This window comes from Rhinoraja longicauda, chromosome 5 (assembly GCF_053455715.1).
Source record: "Rhinoraja longicauda isolate Sanriku21f chromosome 5, sRhiLon1.1, whole genome shotgun sequence".
Classification (NCBI taxonomy): domain Eukaryota; kingdom Metazoa; phylum Chordata; class Chondrichthyes; order Rajiformes; family Arhynchobatidae; genus Rhinoraja; species Rhinoraja longicauda.
In genome coordinates, this window is record NC_135957.1 from 27,263,253 (window position 1) to 27,284,750 (window position 21,498).

A 21,498-nucleotide genomic window follows, 5' to 3' on the forward strand; every position below is an offset into this window, starting at 1 on the left:
TGATCAGTGCATATACGTAATGAAGAATATAGTGAGATGCACAGAATCTTCCGTTATCTTTGGAAAGGTGCAAATGTTTGAATGGTAGATTGTTTGGTTCTGCCGCTTGTTTTCCACTTTTTGAAGGAGTTCTGCAAGCTTTCCATTAAGAGACCTGTAGCTGCACAATTCATCTGTAGTCCACCTTAAATCACTTTTGAGCAATGATTCAAAAAACAAAGGCTCTTACAATATCACATTGGGAGTTTACCAGCAAAAATCAACTGGTGTATGTGCATGTGTCTCCCCCTCCAATAATCCAGACAAAATTAGGAGAGATCAGTTTAAATTGCCCGTGTGGCCACAGGTGGCATTGCGAGTGGCAAGTACTCTTTCAGGTGGTGTCTCTGTCACAAAAGTTATTTGACTACTTCTAAACATTGAAATCCCTACTTGGCCTTGTCTAATTCTATCTCTGCTGGTTCAAAGTTAAAGTTTTTGTGTTTTAACTCTGCCTGGCCCCACGCACTACCCCACAACCTCTCCTCCCACCATTCATTTTAATTTTCCTCTTACCTTCTGGAACTCTGAACTTCCTGTCAAGCCTTCTCTAATTTACTGGGCACCTTTAAAAGGCTGCTTCCCTTTTCAACTATGCTCTTAATCTTCTCTTCTAAATGTTTTGCAAAGACTATACAATAAACTCTCGTTTTATCGACCCCCCATCCAGCGCATTTCAGATATAGCGGAATGACCTGCCGATTCATCCCGAGCTCCCATGTCTCCCCGGCCGTTCAGCGCCCCAGCTTCCGATCCCATTCCCTACTTGCAAGGTTCACCAACGAGCCCGTCTTCACCCACTGCACGGTCTGGTGACACGGCTGTTGTTGCCTGTCCATACTCCTAACTAAAGAGTCTATCACTATGGTTCTGTCTGACTTTTCACTTCCCTGCTGTGCCCGAGCCAGGCCCAACACTGCAGGCTGGACCACTGCTGTCGATGCTGCTCTCCCCAACAGTATGCAAAGGGTCATACCTGTTGTTGGGAACACCTACAGGGGATTCCTACACTTCCTGCCAACTACCGTTCCTGGTGGTCACCCATCTACTTCATGCCTGTACTTCAGCTGTGATCACCTTACTGTAACTCCTATCTATGACACTCCCAGCTAATCCAGATACAGTTCCAGTTCCTTAACATGGTCTTTAAGGAGCTGCACATTAACGCACTTACTGCACGTGTAGTTCTCAGGGGCCACTGGAAATGCCCAACTTCTAACTCCTGCAGGAGCATTGCACTAACCCATCTGCCATCTCTGATACCAAAGAGCTGGGAATAATTACCCAGAACAGACCCTACCTTAGCCTGCTATTGTTTTCTCAGCTCTCTCGCCAAAGCCTCTTGAACACAACTTTCAGTGCTGCACTTTCCCGCAACCCAGCTCTTCATCCCAACAGTCTCTTTCAACAAGGCCATTCCGCTGAACCTTCCCTGCCCTTTATTGGCTGCTGTGTCTCTTCCTCAGTTAATTAAATGCCTGCTTTTCAAATGTCCTACCTTCACTTGAAACAAAGCCTCTTTTCAATTTTCTCTCCTCTCAAAGTGACCTCTCACCAACTCTTTGACTTTTGAAGGAAAAAAAAGGTGCTTTGAAGTGAAGCCTCTCCAGCACATAAAATGTACAGTGAAGTCCAATACGACATCCAAAATGAGGTTATAATCAGTTCAGGTTCCCCATCTGAACAAAGGATTCCGCTGCAAAGTCAATGATGTGATGGCTTGGGCAAGAAGGATCTCAGCACATGAACTCCTGTGCCTGGACCTGGAAAACAACCAGGCATTGAGACAAAGAATACTCAGAGAGAATAGATGAGATGGTCAACTCTGTTTGCAAGTCTGGATTCTGAATGTATCAAAATGTAAGCTTTTTGAGCATCTATTACTGCCATTTTAATGATCTGGTTTTCTCCGAAGGGTTAGTTACTGGTAGTTTCCCAGTGGCAGCATCCAGTTGCAGACATCACCCACATGGAAATTCTGAACCGATTTTGTTCTCCACTAATGGTATTGCACCAATTAACCCACTCACTCCCAAGTCAGTACCGAGGCAGTTCTGAACATTACTCAAAACAAGCAAGAGGAATACACAAAGAGGAAGTAGATTGGACTCTATTGCCTTCCATCACAGTGAGGAATGTGGGGAATTCGCTGTGATAGATGTCTATGTTGACTTTTATGTAGTTGTATGTCTTGTTGCTTTTTTTTTAGTATGGCTGTATGGTAATTTGCATATCACTGTACCTTAATTGATACACATGACAATAAAAGAACTTTGAAGATAAGAGTAAATTTATCGCAAAAAATGGTAAAAATTTGCTATTTTTCCATCATAGATGCTGCTTGACCTACTAAGTTCTTCAAGCATTTTGTTTTTGTTCTACATTCCAGACTATTTTGTTCTTGTTATACTAGACCAAGTGGACCCGTTGGGCCCAAACCTCTTCTATATTGGTGTAGCACCCTCTCCTCCCCCTCCCCTCCCGTCCACTCCCCTCCTCCCCTTCCCATCCCCCCACTCCATCCCTCTCAACCCCCCTATCCCCCCTCCTTCCACCCCACACCCCACACCCTCCCTCCCTAGGAGATAGATTTAAACTTGAAAATGTGAATAACTTAAAAAATATAACACCGATTTCAATGAAACTTCTTCCATTAGCACCAAAGGGACGACGGTGAGTAAGGTAGGCCTAAAATTGTCACGCTATCGTGTACCATTTTGGCTGTAATTCAGGAACAAACAAACGAGAGTTTTAGTATATAGATTATCTGTTGTGCACTGTACGAAAATCAATTATCAATCATCCCTAGCGACTCTGATCTGGACACACATACTTCATGCCATTAGGACTTTCAACTATATTGGTATCTCTCGCTCGGTTACTCTGCCAATCTATACTATCTGTCGCTGATTACATCTGCTCAATGTTACCAAGATAATGGCTGGATGATGCCAAGCTTTCCCCCATCAGATACACTCTTAATTTTTTTCATCCAGCGAAATCCTTAAAAAAAAGCTGTTCAATTACAAATGTACCAAAACAGGGAGGCCAACCAATCATGCTTTCTGGCAAGACTGCGCTTGTATCTCTTACATCATCTCACTTACATCCCAGTTTGTTATTTGGTTCTATACATCCAGTGAAGACAGATCATCCTTTGTTCTCAGAAAATCTGCCCAAGGCTGAAAATATTAATTCCTTTTTGCGTATATTATTTACTGGAACTCCATGACTCTGACTTAGCCTTGAACCCGATCCAAAAGTGATGGCTGCTAAAATACAGCTGATGTTCTCTTAATTCTTTGTAAGATAGCTCTAAGGCTTTGTTTGCACCCTTAATTCCAATGCAAAGTCCACCAATGGCATTTTATAGAATTAAGAATATTTTCTTGACTCAAAACAAACATTGTTCAAAAGTTATTTAATAAAATACAAGTTTCAGTTAAAAGGATTATGGACAACCAATAAGTAATAAAAAGATAAATCTCTCGTGCTACTTCCCAGGATTACCTTCTAACTATGCATTACCAAAACTCTTATAAAAGACCAAGTGCTCTTTTCACCAAGTTGGGGTAAGAGCTACCTCATTGCCAATATGGTGAGAGCTTTGACTTGCAATCACTGCCCTCGCAATCTAAACATTGTAGATCAAATCAAGGGCGCTTCAGTTCTGTGTAAATATCCCAGCTTTAATTGGACAACAAAGAGGATCTGCCTGACAACCTGTCTTCGAGAGTGAGATTCTTCGCAGACGACTGTGTTATGTATTGAGAGATCAAAGCAGCTGAAGATGCCAAGGTTCTTCAAAATGACATAAACTATCTTTGCAATTGGGAAACTGCCCAAGCGAAATATGAGATGCTGTTCCTCCAATTTGCGCTGGGCCTCACTATGACAATGGAGGAGGCCCAGGACAGAAAGGTCAGATTGGGAATGGGAGGGGGAGTTGAGGTGCTGAGCCACCGGGAGATCAGGCTGGTTAAGCGGACTGAGCAGAGCTCTGTTGAGTGAAACGATCGCTGAGCCTGCGCTTGGTCTCGCCGATGTAGAGAAGTTGACATCTCGAACAGCGGATACAATAGATGAGGTTGGAGAAGGTGCAGGTGAACCTCTGCATCATCTGGAAAGACTGTTTGGGTCCTTGGATGGAGTCAAGGGGGGAGGTAAAGGGACACCTGCGGTTGCACCTATTTCGCTTGGGCAGTTTACACCCCAGCAGTATGAACATTGACTTCCCTAACTTCAGATAGTTCCTCTGTCCCTCTCTTTCCCCTCCCCCTTCCCAGTTCTCCCACTAGTCTTCCTGTCTCCTACTACATCCTATCTTAGTCCCGCCCCCTGCCCTGACATCAGTCTGAAGAAGGGCCTCGACCCAAAACATCACCCATTCCTTCTCTCCAGAGATGCTGCCTGACCCGTTGAGTTACTCCAGCATTTTGTGTCTACCTTCAATTTTCTTTCCTGTTTGAAGAAGTTGATCACCACCCATACCTGGGAGTTGAACTCACATCTGGCCCAGCCTGGAACAGACACATTTGGCCTAGCCTGGAACAGACACATAAACCAGATTACCACGAAAGCAAACAGAACTTTGGGCCTTTTCCGGAGAAATTTTTCCGGTTGTGACAAACCAACAAAGGAGGTAGCGTACAAAACACTTGTCCGCCCACTGTTGGAACATTGCCAGACAATATGGGACCCTCACCAGAAAAATAACATTGACACCCTTGACAAGGTTCAGAGGTGTGTAGCATGGTTTGTTTGTGACGACTACTCAAGACAGTCAAGCGTCTCTGATATGTTAAATCGCCTTGGCTGGGAGTCAAGATGCACCAAAGCCTGCTTATGTACTGTCCATAAAGAGACTCATGGCATCACCCCCAGTAACATATCTCGCTTCATTCAATCCAATACCCAGAAATGTACAAGACAGTCTTCAGGTCACTTCATTTATACTAGAATTATAGCAAACACAAATAGCCACCATATCCATGGACTCTCCCAGAGTGGAACATCCTTCCTGACACCACCAGATGTGCACCAACCTTGTCACTCTTCAAGTCACAGCTCGACAACTGGGACATGGATCATCTCACCAAACTTGCCCACATAAAAAACTAAATAACCCTTTTGCAACCAGTACCCACGCGAGCGAAACCAGCACGAGATAGCCCAGCTGTTGGCGGTTGTGCAGTAGAAAGCAGAAAAGCCGAAAGGATCAGCCATGCCACTTATTATTGAATGAAGCCAATACACCACTGCTGAAAGGTTCAAAATATTATTCATTCAAGGTCCAAGACCAATATTAAAATCAGCATGTGTGCAACAATGACTTACATTTATATAACACCTAGACTGTGAGATCAGTCATGATCCTGCAGAATGATGGAGTACATACAAACGACTGAAGGTCCCACACCTATTTTTCCTGTTCTAACATCTCCCCAATTGGTATTTACATTCATTTTCTCTAATTCCCAAAATTGGAATGGGATAAATGGTTTGTAGAGGCCTGGAAACCCCAATTTACTGCAAACAAACTTATGATGTTTTTTTTCCCTGTTCCCTGTTTGCTTTCTTTTTCTGCTTCAGCACCTTCAGTTCTGTCATCTCTGCCAATGTTCTATATACCCACATGATCTAAAAACAAACAAAAAATTGAAGGTTATGAAATTGCTGGAACCATCTTTCAAATATTGGGCAATTGTAAACAAAAGCAAGTACAAGTGAACACATACCACAATGATCATAGTGTTTAGTAGAAGTGGAGTTGAAAAGATGAGAGAAATGAACATCCCATTGGAATCAAAGTATTGATACATAGAAAATAACCTGAAAGAAAATAAACAAATTGAGCTTTGGCCTTAAAAATCAGAGCAAGTTTGAGCTAAAGAAAATAAATGCAAACTGTCCAGCAATTTTTCTTCTTCAAAAGCAACATTTCAAGATTACATGTAAATCGAAGTCAACATGTGCTCAAAATTTATATTCGTTCATAGAAAAAAAAAATTAGAAAGGACATTTGAAAATAATAATTAGAAATTATCTAGATTTTCTTATCATAAATATTCAAGTTGAAGTGCTTTGAAAAGAATAGAATCACAATATAGAAAGTCGTCACACTAGTTGACACCTCTCTTGGCAGGAGCAGACTGCCCTAGTCCCTTAATTCAATTTTCATTTAAACACCTAATCTGTTCTAATAGGTCACAGTGACGACATTATCTCTATTTCAAATCTCCAATTCTGGTCTCTCTTTTCATATTTGCAGTGCTACTTTTAATGTAATTTACCGGAACTTTCAAAATCTATTTGCTTCGCAACATCAACTAGTTTCCTCACAAAGTGCACTGCTTTGAATAATGAAAATGTGCCACTACAGAATTACTGATAAAGTCCACATGCCATTATCTTAATTCTGCTCAATTACGCATAACTTTCTTTAACAGTGTGATTTAGTTGCTACATTTCTTCTTATTATCCTCACATTTTGAACAGCATTTTCGCTATTCCCTAAATTAATGTGCATCGTGGCTGGTAGAGTTGTACCAAAAGGGAAAGTACAATCAGAAGATACTTTTTTGTCAAAATGTGGTCTGATCTAGTTGTCTTTAAATCCTGCACTTCTGTTTATTTTCTGACAAGATGGATTAAATAATGTTGATATTCTTTTTACGAGAGGTTTAAACTATACAACCATGAAACTAGACTCAACACGAGCTGAGAGAATCAAGCAATAACTTAAAACATTGGATTATTCAATAACATGTCAAGCAATTATCAACTTTTTAACCGACTATGAGAAATGATTGAAATTGGTGACAAAGGATGTTGCTTATGTGTTTCATATTAAAAATATATAACTTTATAAAGATTTCCATGGCTTTTACCTCCAGTTCATTGCTGCTATTTCATTGATGTACTCTGCACAGTACACTAGCACGACTGTAATAGAAAATAATGGGATGCACGTTAAAAATACATGAACATTTTAACTATTAAGATAAAATCGATTTAATTTCAATTCGTGTCCAATTTGTCCAGAATTTTTACATTCTAACATTCACAGATTATTTTAAACAGTTCAGGGGTTCGTCACTGGAGTTTTAAAGAATCTTTAAACAACCGAAAGACAGCAGGCCAAGCCTGAGTAAGTGCCAAGTCAGAAGCAAATTATCTGCAGCTTTCTACTATTGATTGCCACTGAGGAAAGAATGACCGCTCAATTTCATACCGGATGCTTCCAACAATTAGAAAGTAAACAGATTTCTCTTTCCCATCAGAACAGGATTCAAACATTTTTTTAAAAACATTGCATGCAGTCGAGCACAACACATCTAATTCTTGTATATTGGATTGGAAAAACTAAAAGCAAATTGGATAATTGGGCTTATAAGATTTTGGCTCCAAAATCCAAGTAACACTGAGAAAAATTGCATCCATACATCCATTTGAGCTGTGGAACTCTGGATCTCATAGGCCATCGCCTCAGAATTAAAGGATGTACCTTTAAGAAGGAAATGAGTAGGAATTTCTTTAGTCAGAGGGTGGTGAATATGTGGAATTCTTCACTGCAGAAGGCTGTGGAGGCCAAGTCAATGGATAGAGATAGACACGATTAGAGAAGGCAGGAGAATAGGATTAGGAGGGAGATAGATCAGCCATGATTGAATGGCGGAGTTGATTTGATGGGCCGAATGGCCTATTACTTATGACCTTATCTCAGGACTGAGGTTTACGTAAGCATGTGCGGATCTCCTGCGATCTTGTTCAAATTATACAGAACTCTTAATAGATGCATTCATACTCTATTCACAATGTGATATTCTCCTTCTACGATACAGATACCTTTCACTATTTCTTTATCAGTTAAACCAAAAAATAAATGTTGACTGTGTCAGCTGAACATCAATTAGAGGCTAAACACTGAGGACTAAGAAAGCTTGTCGAACAACAGGCATGTATTTCTATCTCGAATACAGAGGAATCTAACAGAATTTTATTTTCTTTAAAAAAAATTAAACTTTAAAGTTGTAACAGATGTCACATTTCTATCTTGTTAATCTAATTTCAAGTTTTGGAAAAGGGCGATAACTATTCTCCTAAACCAATACAATAGTCGCCTTTAATTTGAACTAGACCAAGTGGACCAGTTGGGCCCAAACCTGCATTGGTGCAGCACCCTCTCTTCCCCCCTCTCTCTCCCTCCCCTCCTTCCCGCTCAATCCCCCTTATCCTCCCTCCTCCCAACCTCCCTCACCCCATTCCCCCACCCCTCCCTCCCTCCCCCCTCCTTCCCTAGGAGATAGAATGAAACTTTAAAATGTGAATAACTTAAAAAAATATAACACCGGCGGCACGGTAGCGCAGCGGTAGAGTTGCTGCTTTACAGCGAATGCAGCGCCGGAGACTCAGGTTCGATCCTGACTACGGGTGCTGCACTGTAAGGAGTTTGCACGTTCTCCCCGTGACCTGCGTGGGTTTTCTCCGAGATCTTCGGTTTCCTCCCACACTCCAAAGACGTACAGGTGTGTAGGTTAATTGGCTGGGTAAATGTAAAAATTGTCCCTAGTGGGTATAGGATAGTGTTAATGTACGGGGATCGCTGGGCGGCACGGACTTGGAGGGCCGAAAAGGGCTGTTTCCGGCTGTATATATATGATATGATATGATAATGAAACTTCTTTCATTAGCACCAAAGGGACGACGGTGAATAAGGTGGGCCTAAAATTGTCACGCGATCGTGTACCGTTTTGGCTGTAGTTCAGGAACAAACAAACAAACAAGAGTTTTAGTATATAGATGAGGATTGCACTCACATACAGCATAGTTACATTTAGACCATTGAAAATTATGATTTAGGATAGCATTGATGTTGTCATGCAAATGCAATTCTATCTGTGCCTGCATTTGAGGCAAAAAGTAGAAAGATGCATGGTTCAATACATGGCTAATGAGTTGGTGCAGGAAGGAAGGTTTCAGATATGTGGATCATTGGACTTTCTTCCAGGGTTGGAGAGACCAGTACAAGAGGAACAGGTTGCATCTTATTTGGAGGGGAACCAATATCCTCAAAGGGATGTTCGGTACACGTATGCGTTTAAGCTAAAGTGGCATGGGGGTAGGTGCCAGTGCAGCAGGTCTGTATATGGAGGCACTGATGGGAAGGTACAGTTTATGACAAGTAAATCTGAAAGCAAGGATAGGCAAAGATAAGTTAATGAATATGGTGACACTGGTGGCTGAAGTGCATTTATTAAAATGCAGAGTATTATGGGCAGAGAACTTGAAGCTTGTAACAGTGAATGCATACATACAAAATCTATCTGGGCGCAATCTATATACTAAAACTCTCGTTTGTTATCTTGTTTGTGACTGAACTTCAGCCAAAACGGTACACGATAGCGCGACAATTTTAGGCACACCTTACTCACCATTGTCACTTTAGTGATAATGCAAGTAGTTTCATTGAAATCGGTGTTATATATTTAAAGTTATTCACATTTTAAAGTTTAAAAGGAGGGGAGGGGGAGGAAAGGGGGGAGTGGGGGAGAAGATAGTTGAGGAGACAGGGAGGGGAAGGACAGGGTGGTGCACCAATGCAGGAGAGGTTTGGGCCCAACGGGTCCACTTGGTCTAGTAGGACATAAATATAGCTGGGTTAATAGGTCTACAGATGACCCTTCTTCAGACTCCGACCCGAAACGTCACCCATTCCCTCTCTCCTAGATGCTGCCTGACCTACTGAATTACTCCAGCATTTTGTGCTACCTTCGATTTGTACCAGCATCTGTAGTTATTTTCCTACACAACACCAGTCACATCTGTGGAGTCCTTTGTTCCTTGGAACTATCATCTCCAGGGAACTTAAATGGGAGGCCACCATTGACTCCAGTCAAAAAGGCCCAACAAAGGATGTACTTCCTGCGGCAGCTGAGAAAACACAGTCAGCCACAGGCAATGATGGTCCAGTTTTATACTGCCATCATAGAGTCTGTCGTCACCTTCTCCATCATGGTCTGGTTTGGCTCAGCCACCAAGCATGACATCCTGAGGCTGCAGCGCATCATTTGATCAGCCAAGAAGGTTGTTGGCTGCAACCTTCCCCCCATCGATGAACTGTACACTGCAAGGGCCAGGAAGCGAGTGGGTAAGATCATCTCTGACCCCTCTCACCCTGGCCACAAACTCTTTGAAGCACTTCCCTCTGGAAGGCGACTCCGGACTGTCAAAGCCAACACAGCCAGACATAAAAACAGCTTTTTTTCCAACGAGCAGTAGCTCTACTCAACACACAAAAGTCTGTAGCCTCCTTGTGCTCTGGTATTTTATTTCATTCTTCACATTTAAATTAAAATGTTTTATTTTTAATTGATCACTGTATATCGTGTTGTTACTTGCGAGCAAAGCACCAAGGCAAATTCCTTGTATGTATACATATTTGGTTAGTAAAAGTTATTCAATTCAATTTAATCTACCAATGATTATCTGATGGCAAGTAATATAGATTTTTGGCAAATGGCAAGACTAGGGAACATTTACAGCAAGTGGCACGGAGGCGCAGTGGTAGAGTTCCAGAGACCTGGGTTCGATCCTGACTACGGGTGCCGTCTGTGCAGAGTTTGTACCTTCTTCCCATGACCGTGGTGGATTTTCCGCGTTCCTCCTGTATCCTCCTACACTCAAAAGACGTACAGGTTTGCAGGCTAATTGGCTTGGTAAAATTGTAAATTGTCCCAAGTGTGTGTAGGGTAGTGTTAGTGTACAGGGTCTGTGCGGACTCGGTGGGTCAAAGGGCCTGTTTCCGCGTTGTATCATCTATTTAATAAGGGTAGTTAAGACAAACCAGGAAATTATAAGTTGGTGAACCTAACATCAGTAGTAGGAAAGTTATTAGAGAACATTATTACTGAATCTATTCACATCCAGAAAAGCAAATTTATTAGGAATAGTCAGCATGGCTTTATGCAGGGGAGGTCATATCTTACAAATTTAAGAGGTGAATAGGTTGATGATTTTTTTTCCTGTAGAGTTGACAGAGATTATTGATGAGGGTAGTTATTCAATATTGAATACATGGACATTTGACAAGTTCCCTCATGGTAGGCTGATCCAGAAAAATTAAGGCATGAGGTCCTTGGAGACTTGGTAGATTAGATTTAATATTGGCTTGGCAAAGATGAGGTTAATAATGGAGGGGCGTTATTCTGATTAAAGTGTGTTTTACCCAGATCAAAGCTGGGACAGCTCTACTGTTTGCGATATACATAAATGATATGGATAAAAATGTAGGTGGACTGATGGGTAAATTTGCAGATGACACAAAAATTGGCAGGGTTGTGGATAGAGAGCACGGTTGTCAAAGGATACAGCTGAATACAGATAAGTTGAGACTATGAGCCGACAAATGGCAGATGGAGTTTATCCAGGACAAGTACGAGGTGCTGAACTTTGGGAGGTCAAATGTAAGACAGAGGGATTTTGGGGTATAATTATACAGCTCCTTGAAATCAGCAACAGAAGTAGTTAGGGCGGTAAACAAAACATATGGTGGTAAATAAGGCATACTGGCCATCATCAGTCAGGATGCAACGCCAGGAAATCATGTTGCAGTTGTGTAAAACTTTAAGTAAGCCATATGTAGAGTTTTATGTGCAGTTCTGGTTATCACATCACAGGGGTGACATGAGGACTTTGGAGATGACGGAGAAGAAGTTGTGTAGGATGTTGCCTGGACATTACTAGTGATTCGATGTTGGACAAACCTGGATTGGAGAGTCCAAAGCTAAGGTGAATCCTGATAGAAGTATCAAAGATTATGAGGCATAGGTGCACGGTGTTTATCCACGGCTGTAAATGTTGAATACTAAAGGGCATAGCTTTAAGGTGACAGAGGGAAAGATAAAAGGAGATTTACATGGCAAGTTTTTTTAGGCAGAGGGCCCAAACATGCTGCATGGGGAAGTGGATAGAATAGAAATGTTTAAGAGGCATTTAGATAGTCACATGAACAAGCAAGGAGTTGAGGGACATAAACCAGTTTAAATTGTAGTTAAACAGCAGAGTACGGTGTATACTGCCGGTGATGAACATATCGAGAACAGTCATAGGGCAGTTGGACTGTTTCAGCTGAAGTTTCAGCTTCAGTTTTGACTTATTTGGTAGATCAATCTTCCATACATCTTAATAGGACACTAGCTCCATTTCTTCCAAACAAGGGGAGATAGAGAAAGACTTTGATAATTCAGGTAAAAAAATGGCTTAAGATGAGCACAAATTCCTGCATTGACTGGTTGCACAATGAATTGTTTCTGATATTAAATTTGGTTAAATAAGATAAATATTGCAATACACATGTAAAATAAAGACAAGAGATTGTGGTTCAGTTTGATGAAAAATGTAGTTAATTGAAGATGAAACTCATCTTATAACATCCTTTCAATAACTAAAAGGTTAGTTGGATCTTCAATTTGTACTGGGATAGTTTTCGAATATTTATGTATATAAAGAACCACACTGACCTCTAGTGTCAATAACCATACTGCAATCTTTGTTTGCTTTCGATGTATTCCTATCACGTTTTCAAGAAAGTCATTTTACAGGTCTAACAAAATTTGCACAAAATCTGGCAGAGTTGTGAATAAAGGCCAAGGCTGACAAAGGCTACAGATCAGTTGAGAATGTGGGCCAAGAAATAGCAGATAGAGTTTATTCGGGACAAGTGTGAGGTGTTGCACTTTGGGAGGTCAAATGTAAAAGGACAGAGGGATTTTGGGGTGCAATTACATAGCTCCTTGAAATCAGCAACAGAAGTAGCAGGAGGGGAAAGAACACTTGCCTTCATCGGTCAGGATGATGAGTATAAAAGTCAGGAAATCATATTGCTGCTGCGTAAAACTTTAAGTTAGCCACATATAAAGCATTGTGTGCTGTCCTGGTTATGACATCATAGGGAGCACGTGAAGGCATTGGAGAGGGTCGAGAAGAGGTTCTTTAGGATGTTGCTTGGAGAAATCTTGGGGTCCACGTCAATAACTCCTTGAGAGCAGCAATGCAAGTAGAGAAGGCATAAATGGCATGGTTGATTTCATTTTTGCTTTCCTGGGTTGTGGCATTGATTGTAAGAGTCAGAAAGTCATGATGTAGCTTTATAGGACTTTAGTTCGTCTGCCCGTCAGCAGGCTCTCGATGGTGCATCTGTAGAAGTTTGTGAGGATGCTGGCGTTCATGCCAAACTTCCTCAGTCTTCTCAGGAAAAAGAGCCGCTGGTGGGCCTTCTTTGTTATTGTGTCCGTGTACAGTGTCCAGGAAAGATCCTCAGTGATGTGCACATCGAGGAATTTAAAGCTGCTGACCCTTTCAACCTCAGCATCACCGATGTAGATGGGGAGGTGTCCACTCCCCCGCTGTCTCCTGTAGTCCACGATCATCTCTTTAGTTTTGCTGACATTGAGAGAGAGGTCATTTTCCTGGCACCAGCTGTTTAGTGTCTTTACCAACTCTCTGTAGGCCGTCTCATTGTTGTCTGTGATGAGGCTCAAGATGGTCATGTCGTCAGCAAACTTTAGGATGCTGTTTGAGCTGTGCTTAGCAGTACAGTCGTGCATGAACAGGGAGTACAGGAGAGGACTGAGCACACAGCCCTGTGGTGTGCCTGTGTTGAGGATCAGTGAGGAAGAGGTGTGACTGCCAATTCTCACCACCTGGGGCCTGCCCATCAGGAAATCGAATATCCATCTGCAGATGGAGGTCTCCAGTCCAAGATCAAGGAGCTTGGGGACGAGTTTTGAGGGAATAATAGTGTTGAATGCCGAGCTGTAGTCAATAAAGAGCATTCTCACATATGTATTTTCTTTGTCCAGGTGGGTGAGCGCAGTATGTATTGCCATGGCGGTGGCATCGTCCGTGGCCATGTTTGGTCTATATGCAAACTGAAGAGGGTCCAAAGTGTCAGGGAGAGAGGAGCAGATGTGAGTTTTGACTAGTCGCTCGAAGCACTTCATGATGACTGATGTCAGTGCGACAGGATGGTAGTCATTTAAACAGGAGGTTACTGGTTTCTTTGGAACAGGAACGATGATGGATGCTTTGAAGGAGGTGGGAACCACAGACTGACTCAGAGTGAGGTTGTAGATGTATATAAAATTACGCAAGGCAGAGATAAGGTAGATAGGCAGAACCTTTTTGCCCAGGATGGAAAATCAAATACTAGAGAGCATTGCTTTAAGGTGAGAGGGGCAAAGTTTAAAGATGTACAGGTCAAATTCATAACACAGAAAGTGGCGAGTGTCTGGAAAGCAGTGCCAGGGGTGGTGGTTGCGGCAGATACAATAGAGGCATTTAAGAGACTTTTGGATAAGCATATAAATTTGCAGGGAATGGACGGAGATGAATTATGTGCAGGTGGATAAGACTTGATCTTTGCATCTTGTTCAACATAAAACGTTGAGGGACGAAGGGGCTATTCTTGTACTCTTCTATGTTCTATGTGTAACGATGAAATAAACTGCAGATACTGAAATCTTGATCAGAACACAAAGTGAAGGAACCCAGTGGGTCAGGCAGCATCCATGCTACCTGAGCCGCTGATTTCCTGCAGCATTTGGTGAAAACTGCAATAAAGATGGGGACCATTGTTCACCCGTACACTAGTTTTATCCTACATACTAGGGGTGATTTACAGAAGCCAATAAACCTATAAAACTGCACATCTTTGGAATGTTGGAGGAAACCGTAGCACTGGGAGATAAAACACAGTTAGAGGCAGAACGTACAAACTCCGTTCAGACTGCCCCCATAGTCAGGATTGAACCCAGGTCTCAGGTGCTGTAAGGCACAACTCTACTACAGTGCCACTGTGCCTTCCTTGATGATACTGGCTGCCTTTTTGAGGGAGCACCTCCTATAGATGCCTTGGATGGTGGAGAGGTCAGCACCCATGAGGGACAGTGTCACCACTCTCTAATCTCCTTCGTTAATGTGCCTTTGAGTTGCCGAACCAAGGCATGGTGCAGTCAAGATGCTCTCTACGCACACCTATAGGGGAAATGCTGATCATTCCTGCCTTCTCTTGGCTCCCAAATCCAGCTCCTTATATTTCAACATTATCTTATCGCCCCCCTCCCCCTTATTTTCCGCCAAGATTTTAACATTTCCCTGGCTGCACCACCTCACCTTCACCATGGATATCCAATCCATAAACACTTCCATTCCCCATCTGGAAGGTCTTAAGAGCACTTCACTTCCGCCAAGAACATAGATCCCTCCAGTTTCTCTCTACTAACACTCTCCTCCACTTGGTAGAACTTGTGCTTGCCTTGAACAACTTCTCTTTTAATTCCTCCCACTTTCTACCAATCAAAGATGTTGCCATGAACACTCGCATTGCTTAACTACCCCTGCCCTTTCGTCGGTTATGCGGAGTACTCTTTCTTTCAAACCTATTCCGGCACTACTCCCAAACGTTTCCTCCCTTACACCGATGACTGCATTGATGCTGGCTCCTGCATCCGCGCAGAACTTGTCGATTTCATCAACTTCGCTATGAGCTCCCACACTGCCCTCAAATTAATTTGTACCATTTCTGACACCTCTCCCCTTTCCTGATCTCCCCATCACCATCATAAGAAGGGTCTCGACCCGAAACGTCACCCATTCCTTCTCTCCTGAGATGCTGCCTGACCTGCTGAGTTACTCCAGCATTTTGTGAATAAATACCTTCGATTTGTACCAGCATCTGCAGTTATTTTCATACACAGCTATCCGCTGATATTTTTGTCTATGTTTTTACTAACTGCTCCCATTCATTCATTGACCAGATAACCTTGGTACACTTTATTCCCACGATCAGACCAGTTTTGGATGCTTTTCCCCCTTCCCCGCCCCACCACCTCTACAGCTTTATAAACATCTGTGGTTCCCTCTTCAGGTCTGACCTTCCACCTGAATTGTTAACTCTTCCTCTTTCTACTGTTATGGCCTGGCTTGCTGAGGATTTCTAACAATTTCTCTTATTGTTTTAGATTTTGAAAATGCGTATTTTTTCAAATTTAGATTTATATAGTCTCATCCAACTTGAAGGGTGTGGGAGGAACATAATATTGCATGCATTTGGGTTGATAAAATGGCATTAAGATTTGGATCATAATCACGAAAGAATGCTGACATATGGAGTATTGTGTTTCTTTTTGGTTATCCTGCGATAGGAAAGATGCCTTTAAGTTGGAACGGGTGTCAAGAAGATTTACAAGAATATTGTCTGGGCTCGAGGTCCTGAGCTATTGAGAGAGGTCGAGCAGACTAAGTTGTTATTCTTGGAGTGCAGAAAGCTATGGCGTGATCTTATAGAGGTGTATAAAATCATGAGGGGAAAATATGAGGAAATGTACAGAATCTTTTCCCCAGAATCAAGAACTAGAGGGCATGGGTTTTATTTAAGAGGGGTAAGATTTGACAAGGGACAACCATTTCACATGCAGTGTGCTGGGTATATGGAACCAGCTGCTAGAGAAGTTCAATAACAATCTTTGAAAGACATTTGGACAGGTACGTGGATAGGAAAGATTTAAAAGAATATGGGTTAAATATAGGCAAATGAGACGAGCATAAATGATGCCACTTGTACAGGTTGGGCCACAGGGCCAGTGTTGTATGACTATGAATACTCAATGGCCATTAAATTAATTTTAATCACCAAACAAAAAAATGACTTACTCATGAAAAGGAAATGGGCAATCTGCAGCCTGTAGAATCTCATTGTGATCAGAGTTAGTGCAAAGCAGAGGATGTGGAAAGTTAGCAGCCCAATCAGCCATGGCTCTGACCACTGAATCTAAACAAAGAGAACAGAACAAAATTAACCATCTTACAATTCCTTCCTTATGAAATTTTAGATATAGAAAACATGATACTACCAAAGTGTTATTGCAACCTGTACTTAATGCTGTAGTATTGGTATTTCAGTAGAGTTGTATTATGCTCTTTCAACTCATTGCAGCTGAGCAGAGTTGGCAAAGATAGGCACACAAATAAATGCTGTAGTAACTCAGTGGGTCAGGCAGAGAAAAGGGAACAGGTGACGTTTTGGGTCAGAAACCTTCTGTAGACTGAATAAAAGAAGACCAGAACCAAATCAGGGCTGGCAACAGATGACCTCAGGAAGGATGGAGTTAATAATGGCTGGGGAAGATGTGCTAAAGACAGGGAATCACCGAAGGGGAGTAGGAAGAGAAGGTGTTGCAGAACTCCCATTAGGAGAGGAGAATCGACCCGAATGTCTCCTATTCCTTCTCTCCAGAGAAGCTGCCTGTCCCGCCGAGTTACTCCAGCTTTTTGTGTCCATCTTCAGTGTAAACCAACATCTGCAGCCCCTCCCCACATATTTTGTCTCCTCCACTGCGAAAGCTGCTCACAAGGTTTGCCTGCTTTGAAGAAGTTCTGTCTGTGTAGGAAGGGACTGCAGATGCTGGTTTACACCGAAGATAGACACAACGTGAGATGCTGCCTGACCCTGCTGAGTTTCTCCAGCATTTTGTGAATAAATACCACAGAATGCAGGAGTAGCTCAGCGGGTCAGGCAGCAGCTCTGGAGAGCAGCAATGGGTGACGTTTCAGTTCGGTTCGGGAGGCGAGTTGGCGACTCCCGCTGCAGAGCCTGGGATAGACGGGGCGGAGGAGGGGGGGGCACCTGCCTGTTTCCCCGCTGCCCTTCACTTACTGACAAAAGGACGGTCCACACGTTGGTGATGCGCAGCCCGCTGATCGCATCCGTCGGCGGCAGCGCCGCCACCTTCTCCCCCGGCTCCATGTCGGCGGCCCGGCGACGCCGGAAGCCCCGTGACGTCACGAGAGGGGGAGGAGGGGGGGGGGGGGGGGGGGGGGGGTTTGGACCAAAGACACTAGAGGAACAAGATGGACCACTCCGTTGAAATCGCCAACACACACCGAAGTGTATAAGAAAATAACTGCAGATGCTGGTACAAATCGATTTATTCACAAAATGCTGGAGTAACTCAGCAGGTCAGGCAGCATCTCGGGAGAGAAGGAATGGGTGACGTTTCGGGTCGAGACCCTTCTTCCGAAGTGTAGTGCGCAACGGAGCCATTTTAGTAAGCAAAACCCGCAGTTCACTGTGCCTCTCGCAGTGTGATGACTGTGTTTTGGGGGAACAGTAACTCAGTGTTTTGGGGGAACAGTATGTGTGATGATACCATAAAAATGCAGAATATATCTCGCCTATCAATTCACAGATTGTTGTTATTTTTCTTTTTAAATGTTTCTGCAAGTTTCTGCCTACTAAAATGGCGCCGACCATGACACAGGACGGTTTTTAGGGTCGAGTGGTCTTGTCTTGTTCCTCCAGTGTCTGTGGGTCGAGTGGTCTTGTCTTGTTCCTCCAGTGTCTGTGGGTCGAGTGGTCTTGTCTTGTTCCTCCAGTGTCTGTGGGTCGAGTGGTCTTGTCTTGTTCCTCCAGTGTCTGTGGGTCGAGTGGTCTTGTCTTGTTCCTCCAGTGTCTGTGGGTCGAGTGGTCTGTGATTGTCCCTGAAACATAAACAGCCAAAGTTAATCGCACTTGTGGCGAACACGAGAAAACATAGATTACAGGTTGGTCACCATCTTCAGCCTGCATCACTTAAATGTAGTTTGCCTCAGGTTCAACTCCTTTTATTCCAGTTTCCCATGACTTTGAATGATTCAATGCTACTTCTTTATTGTTATCACATTGGCACGGTGGCGCAGCGGTAGAGTTGCTGCCTTACAGCGTCAGAAACCCGGGTTCGATCCTGACCACGGGTGCTATCTGTACCGAGTTTATACCAAAGATAATAAAAGCAGAGCAAGGTAGACCACTCGACCCTCAAAACCGTAGTATGTCGCGGCGCCATTTTAGTAGGCAGAAGTGAAGGAGACAAACAGAGAAAGAATTGGAGTCAGGAAGGATTGAACATTGGGAGGAGATAGAGGCAGTGGGGCAGAGGGAAGGAGAAGAATGAAAGTGCTTCCCCAAAACACACAGAAAGTTAAACCAAGCAAGGGCTTTCTTTCAAAGTAACCAACTATGACCAGCTGCCCAAAGAGGCTGAATGGTCAAGGTGTTTAATTGTCTTTATGCATCAAGAACAAAATAATGACATTCTTAATTGCTGCAGCTTTACAGGCACATTAACAAAAATGCACAACAAATAAATATGCAATAAACAATAATACAATACATTATTGGTAAAACACAACAAGACCACAATGTGCAAACAGAAGTATATAGTGTAACCTATACAAAGTCCATTTCTGAGGTGTGTGTTAGGGTTATGCAATATAGTTTAACGTGTCTAATGGTTGATAAATATAATTATAACGATCACGATAATGAACAACAATAAGATCATTCAAGCTGTTCTTGAACCTGGAGGTAACAATTCTCAGGCTCCTATACCTTCTTCCTGAAGGTAGAAGGCTCCTTCCTATACCTTCTTCCTGAAAGAGATGAAAGCATAGCCAGGATGGTGGTACCTTTAATGATATTAGCTGGTTTCTATGACAATGCTTCCTATAGATCCCAGACAGTCAAATTACTGCACCAGGCAGTGATGAATCCAGTCAGTATGCTCTCTACTGTGCACCTGTAGAAGTTCTATAGAATATTCAGTGACATGCTGAATCTCCTCATACTTGAGGAAGTTGAGGCGTTCATGGACTTTGTTTGTGGTTGCATCAATGTGCTGAGCCCAGGTCAAAGGCCTGGCTGTGACATCATGTGCCAGTTATGGATGCCTTGCAATTCTTTTCACAATTATAGTTGAAGGTAAAAAGGTTAACTTTAGTAATCTTGATGTCCTGTTTACAATTAAATTCTTTCAGGCAGCTCATGCAAGGCTGAATTATCTAGCTGAAAACTAAAATGTATTTAAAAACCTATCTATATGCTAGGTGAGAATCTATGCAGGGACAATGTGAACAGCCAGCTTCGCTTATCAAGATCTGTCATATAATATCCTGTGCCATCATGTTTTACGCTTGCCCATTCTCTTCCAGCATCTATTGCCTGTTGAGTGGTATTTAGATGATGAAATTCTGTCTGATTAATGTGAATTTGGGATTAGATTTTTTGACCAGATGTTATCCCTTCCACATATAATGAATCTGTAAACTTTTCATTGATAATTTTGTGATGTACCTGTGAAGAACCCTGTAGGCATTTAGTGCAATATATAAGTTGTTAATACCTCACTATACTTTTCAAGAATTGATAGTTTATTTTTCCAGATCCTTAATATTTTTTAAAAAGTTGTTATTTTTTCTCCAAAAGATATATCAATTTGAGTAGCCATGCGAAGTACTTTTTGACAGACACAAAATGCTGGAGTAACTCAGTGGGACAAGCAGCATCTCTGGAGAAAAGGAATTAGTGACGTTTCGGGTCGAGACCCTTCTTTATACTAGTTAGGGGAAAGGGAAACACGAGATAAAAGTATTGTTTGGTAAGGTAAAAATTTCACTATCCATATTTGTGCAGTGCAATATTCTTGCCACTAAGTGTTGCTATTGCTCTTTGAAAAAACCTCATATGTTGTTCAATCATGTAGTATAATAATTGTGTGCACTGCGTAATAACATTTTATTGGAAAACTGCTCAAAATAGCACCCAACTTTCTATTTTGAATGACATATTTTAACAAATGAGTATGTTAAATGCAGTAGAATTTTTGTCTCTTTTTTAATAACATATTTTAATTCTGTAAATACCTCTTGCTGTTTTCCTAATGCTAACTCAACTCAAAGTGAATGCTGAAACAAGGAACTGCAGTTGCTGGTTAATGGACAAAAGAACACAAGGTGCCTGTTACTCAGCAGGTCAGTCAGCATCTCTGGAGAACATGGATAGGTGACATTTTGGGTCAAGTCCCTTCTGCAGACTGCTCCTAAATGCTCCTTATTTCAGGAAGCTAAAAACATAAAATTTGATGAAAGACTCAGTCTAGAGATGCTGCGTCACTTGCCAAGTGCTTCCAGCATTTCCTGTTTTTATATCTGAATTCCAGTTTCTGCAGTTTTATAATTTTCCTTTCAGGAAAGCTTTTGAGCTGATACAGTATTGGCAGTCTCATGGCAAAACTACAAGGTTAGCTGTGTCAGAATGGAAATAAGCTGGGATGTTTTCGTGACTTCTCACCCAGGACATACTGTGGAGCTGTAGATGAATTCAAGCCAGCCAGACAAGTAAAACTATGTAATTTCTTAAAACAGGCACAATCTGTAACTGCAAGAAAAGTGTCTATTTTATTTCACCACATCAAATATTATAAAGGTATTACATGATGATTTACAAACATTTGAATTCCAATTTATTTCTAAAATTTATCTGTTGTTATTGAGACACTTTGGTCTCTGACGTGTTGCAAATACAGACCACCCTACTTGTAGAAAAAAAAAATGATTTCTTCATACTTAACTCTGTTTTATGTT

The 21,498-nt window shown here is 42.2% G+C and overlaps 1 protein-coding gene across 1 annotated transcript; it reads right to left on the reverse strand.

Moving 5' to 3' along the window:
- Window positions 1-3,068: 3,068 nt before the first annotated feature.
- On the reverse strand, window positions 3,069-17,882 carry tmem18 (transmembrane protein 18). Its single transcript, XM_078399187.1, has 5 exons — window positions 17,756-17,882; window positions 16,753-16,870; window positions 6,930-6,984; window positions 5,778-5,871; window positions 3,069-5,679 (listed from the first exon to the last, which is right to left on the reverse strand). Exons 1-5 carry the CDS (start codon window positions 17,843-17,845, stop codon window positions 5,581-5,583), a joined length of 456 nt encoding a protein of 151 aa, XP_078255313.1. The 5' UTR covers window positions 17,846-17,882; the 3' UTR covers window positions 3,069-5,580.
- Window positions 17,883-21,498: the final 3,616 nt, after the last annotated feature.

Bases quoted from the DNA above. Each gene is read 5' to 3' on its own strand.
- tmem18 (XM_078399187.1), bottom strand. From the start codon at position 17,845: ATGGAGCCGGGGGAGAAGGTGGCGGCGCTGCCGCCGACGGATGCGATC. The intron at 16,871-17,755 runs GTAAGTGAAGGG...CTCTTTGTTTAG, and splicing joins TGTGGACCGTCCTTTTGTCA to ATTCAGTGGTCAGAGCCATG. The intron at 5,872-6,929 runs GTAAAAGCCATG...ATTTTCTTTCAG, and splicing joins ATAGCAGCAATGAACTGGAG to GTTATTTTCTATGTATCAAT.